General features: G+C 35.5%; 1 protein-coding gene across 1 annotated transcript in view; it reads left to right on the top strand.

Moving 5' to 3' along the window:
- The window catches only part of LOC137643704 (uncharacterized), a 15,711-nt gene that overhangs the window by 5,287 nt on the left and 5,424 nt on the right, over nucleotides 1-5,000 (top strand). The window contains exons 2-3 of the mRNA XM_068376404.1: nucleotides 1,909-2,058; nucleotides 4,098-4,230. Coding sequence (XP_068232505.1) covers nucleotides 1,909-2,058; nucleotides 4,098-4,230 — 283 coding nt within the window. The remainder of the gene's footprint in view (nucleotides 1-1,908; nucleotides 2,059-4,097; nucleotides 4,231-5,000) is intronic.

Here is a 5,000-nt window from a genome sequence, read left to right as displayed (position 1 = left end):
CTTATTGTGCAGTCCCAGTCATTAGCGTCCTTCCTCCCGTCTGTTTCAATCAGTTCTAGTTTCTAATTTATACCATAACGTTACTCTTACATCCACTTTCACCACTCTTCTTATACTCATTCGTGGTTATCCCAAGTACCTCTTGACATACAAAAGATCCAGACCATATCAAGCAATAAAAAGTACTACTTGACGCTACTTTTACGACAGTGTTTTGTGTTTTATTATACAAATAAAGACAACAAGTTGCAACAACCATCCTTTCTCGGACTTCGTGTTTCCCTCGGTATAGATCAATATATAATCTATTGAAAAGTCATTAATGTTGTATATATAGGCCTAGGTGACAGTATATGACTGAATAGTTCAAATATGAGAGAGAGAGAGAGAGAGAGAGAGAGAGAGAGAGAGAGAGAGAGAGAGAGAGAGAGAGAGAGTTTCGTAAACGAGTTTACTTTCTATTCTTTTTATTTATCTAGACGTCACTGAGGAACAATAATAGGCCTACGTCTTTTGGCTTATAGAAGACACCATTCAATCCGCTTAACCACCAGTTATTAATTTTGCAGAATTTAACAATTCTAGCATGGGATGAGGAAACATACGCCACATAGGCCTACATGATTATTATGATCTCCCCGAAATTCTAAATGCCAAGAGTGAGCGAAATACATGGGAAACATAAATAATCTTCATAATATCATATGATTTGCAGCAATTGCATATTAGTGACAACTCTTCGAACATTTGCTGTTTCTATTCTGAGAAATATTCCACAGTTACTGCTACACACACACACACACACACACACACACACACACAGAAGAAGAAGAACAACCAGGTGTCACACCATGGTGCAAATAACCAAAATTCACCATGTTTTTCCTCTGAAAGTAGACTAAGTGCATAGGAAAAACTTGTGGTTATTTTGGTTTTTACAAAGAGAACGCCTTACTTATTTTTGGCTCAGAAACTGCATTTTACGATATAGTTTAATGTCTGTGGTTGCGTTTCTCTTCATTGAAGTTAAATGATCTAAGTGCAAAGCCATGGTGGATCTCATGTACTAGTAATGTTTTTTTTACTTAATACTCAGCTTTTTTAACCATTTGCTAATTCGCTATTTTATTAACTCGGTAATTGCTTCATCATGCTTACATATTAATCAATTCTTCTTCTTCTTCTTCTTCTTCTTCTTCGTTATTATTATTAACATTATTATTATCATTATTATTATTATTATTATTATTATTATTATTATCAACCAAACAGTAACATTTGCCATTCATCTACACAATCAATTATTATTATTATTATTATTATTATTATTATTATTATTATTATTGACAAAGCAACAACACTCCATTCATCTACAGTACACAATCAATTATTATTATCATTATTATTACTATCATTATTAAAATGCTGTAAGCCCAAGGACCCTAACAGGAAAAACATATTATTGTGAAAAAGACATAAACAAATAAAGAATAATTAATTAAAGAGAATTGACAACTGGCTGAGTATATTTAGAAAGGAAAAAAAAATAATACAATATATTTCCCTTAACACCAATGCTAAAAAGACAAGTCACTTAAAAATTACGAAACACTACTTAAGCAGAGAAACATTGCTATTTCTTTAAGTTACCCGACATAGCCAGACGTATAACTACTCGGTCTATCTCTGTCACTCTGATAGGGTGGAGAGGGGGTAGTCATACCCTGGTGAGAGGGGATACCTCGAGAGGTACACTCGGAAACAAGAACCGCCGGGTCTATTTAGGAAAGGGTTAGGGGTGAGAAGGATTGAAACTGTGTGTGTGTGTCTATCTAAATATTTAGCCATCCTTTTGACGGTTCGTGTACACTAGACTAAAATAGTTTTTTGACTCTCTCTTTTTTCCAGTTTCTCTGTTTTCAATCATCCGGTTCAAGAACTCCATGTGTTCGGCAAGCAATGGTCTCACGGGCGTTTGTTACACTCAAAACACCTGTGTGAAGAACGGAGGTACTTCGTCTGGGAGTTGCGCAGATGGATTTGGAACCTGCTGTGTCAGTGAGTAATTGCAAGGCCTCTCTCGGGTTACATTATTTGAGTATCTTTCTCTATATTTAATAATTTATTTATTTTTCCGTGTTTGTTTATTGGTTCAATTATTAGTTTTTCTGTGTTTGTTGATAATCAGTTCAATTTTCTTAGTTTGTTTACTGATTAATTTATTAATTTTCCTTTTGTTTGTTTATCCATTCATCTAGAGGCTTAGTTATTTATTGATTCATTTCCTCCCATAAAAAAAAAATCTGAAAATAAATTAAATGTTTTTTCTATCTTAATTTTGTTCATTCATTTATTCATTTATCAATTATATCTCAAAAATTCATTAAATGTCATTCTATCGTTTGTCGAATAACATCTAATAAATTTCACATGTACAACGAAAAGTTACAATGATTTAACTCCATTCTATGCTATACCACATAACCTGTTCTTAGTATAATACACATATACCAATCCTACATGCACATATTCATCATCATCATCATCTTTATCATCTCCTCTTACTCCTATTAGCACCAAGGGGCTCGGTTAGATTTCACCAGTCGTCTCTATCTTGGGCTTTTAATTCAATACTTCTCCATTCATTAGCTCCCACTTCACGTTTCATAGTCCTCAGCCATGTAAGGCCAGGGCCTCCAACTCTTCTAGTGCCTTGTGGAACCCTGTTAAACGTTTGGAGAACTATCCCTCCTGGGGAGTGCGAAGAGCTTGACCAAACCATCTTCATCTACCCCTCACCATGATCTTATCCACATATGGGACTCGAGTAATCTCTCTTATAATTTCATTTCAAATCCTGCCCAGCCATTCAACTCCCAATATCCTTCTGAGGGCTTTGTTCTCAAATCTACTAAATCTGTTGGAGATTGTTTCATTGTCACACCATGACTCATTTCCATACAGTAACACCCATCTCACTAAACTGATACATAGTCTGATTTTTTTTTTTTTTTTGTAATTTCAGGCGATTTGATATGAAAATTTTACTCAACCTAACCGTTGTCAGATTTGCTTTTTTCAATCTTTCACTAAACTCTAATTCTAAAGACCCTGTATTAGAGATCATAGTTCTTAAGTACTTAATGATTCTACCTCTTTAATCCTTTCTCCTTCCAATGATACTTTATCATCCATTGCATACTCCACTCTCATCATCTGTCTTTCTTCTATTTATCTTTAGCCTAACCTCTTGTGATATTTCATGCATTCTGGTAAGCAAGCATTGCAAATCCCGTGGTGTTCTGCTAATAAGGACAGCATTATCAGCATGGTTTTCTAATTTCCTTTTACCAATGTAGTCCAGTCATTATCCACCATCCCCAACTGTTCTATGCATTACAAAATCCATGAAGAGGATAAACAACATAGGTGACAACACATTCCCTTGGAGTAATCCGCTGTTCACTAGAAATTCCTTTGATAGGAACCCCACTAACATTAACTTTGCACTGGCTATTCTCATGAACAGACTTAATCAAATTCGCATTCATTATATTTTATTCATTAAAATCATACCATTCTTCCCTTTTCGGTTACACACATATATGTAACATATACAAAATCCATGAGGAGGATAAACAACATAGGTGACAACACATTCCCTTGGAGTAATCCGCTGTTCACTGGAAATTCCTTTGATAGGAACCCTACTAACTAACATTAACTTTGCACTTGTTATTCTCATGAACAGACTTAATCAAATTCGCATTCATTATATTTTATTCATTAATATCACATCATTCTCCCCTTTCGGTTACACACATATATGTAACATATACAAAATCCATGAGGAGGATAAACAACATAGGTGACAACACATTCCCTTGGAGTAATCAGCTGTTCAATGGAAATTCCTTTGATAGGAACCCCACTAACATTAACTTTGCCCTTGCTATTCTCATGAACAGACTTAATCAAATTCGCATTCATTATATTCTATTCATTAATATCACACCATTCTTCCCTTTCGGTTACACACATATATGTAACATATACATACCTGTATGTATGTATTGTATACAAGTCTCTATACACAGCTCAGATCGGCTGCGGAGGGCGGACTTCTAACAACTGCACGTACATTGAAAGTCCAAATTATCCAAGCTTTTTCAATGAAGCCCGCACCTGCGTACACACCATCTCCCTTCAATCTGATGCTTGCCAAGTAAGGTAAGATTCACCTGACACGTCCTTGCCTTGCGTTCCTCTGGACGGGAGATCGAGTCGCGTTCAAACTCTTTGGCTTCTTGTAGTGACTGCAACCTCACCATTCTTGTGAGCTAAGGATGGGGGTGTTTAGGGGAGCCCATAGGTCTACCTGCTGAGTCATCTGCAGCCATTGCCTGGTCCTCCCTGGTCCTAGCTTGGGTAGAGGGGGCTAGGGAGTTGACATTATGGATATGTGATCCGTCTCTCTCTCTCTCTCTCTCTCTCTCTCTAACTGGGACCTAATATTTTACCGGTAGGCACTAAATACCCCACGAGAAGAAAGGGCATTTTTAATTTTCTATTAGTGTAAAATCCTGTAATTGAAATAATTTCTTAATGTAAATTTTTTCAGCATCTTTGATAGTCTCTAAATAGCTTACTACCAACTTAATGAAATCATGAGGCTTACCCATTTCATAGCCTGTACCACGTAATGCGTGTTTATTCTTTTAAACCCTGTATGCGCAATGATTTTACTACTGAAATCAAATTATCCTGTTGAAAGGGAAATAAATATCAATCTTGGGAAATTCATGTAAATAAGTAACAAAAACAAAAGGTAGAAAGAATTTTTTTTTTAATGTGTTTTTTTTGGGGGTTAAGACAAAACTCATGTTCAATTTTTTTTTCTAACTCTAGCTTTCCAGTTCCTCATTTTGAAATAATTCAAGATCTAAAGTTATAGCAGCTTTTAGGCAAATTTGATATTCCCCCTAGATTGACCATGTTAA

The sequence above is a fragment of the Palaemon carinicauda genome, chromosome 7, assembly GCF_036898095.1.
Source record: "Palaemon carinicauda isolate YSFRI2023 chromosome 7, ASM3689809v2, whole genome shotgun sequence".
NCBI lineage: Eukaryota > Metazoa > Arthropoda > Malacostraca > Decapoda > Palaemonidae > Palaemon > Palaemon carinicauda.
This window is presented reverse-complemented; position numbering and strand designations above follow the sequence as displayed.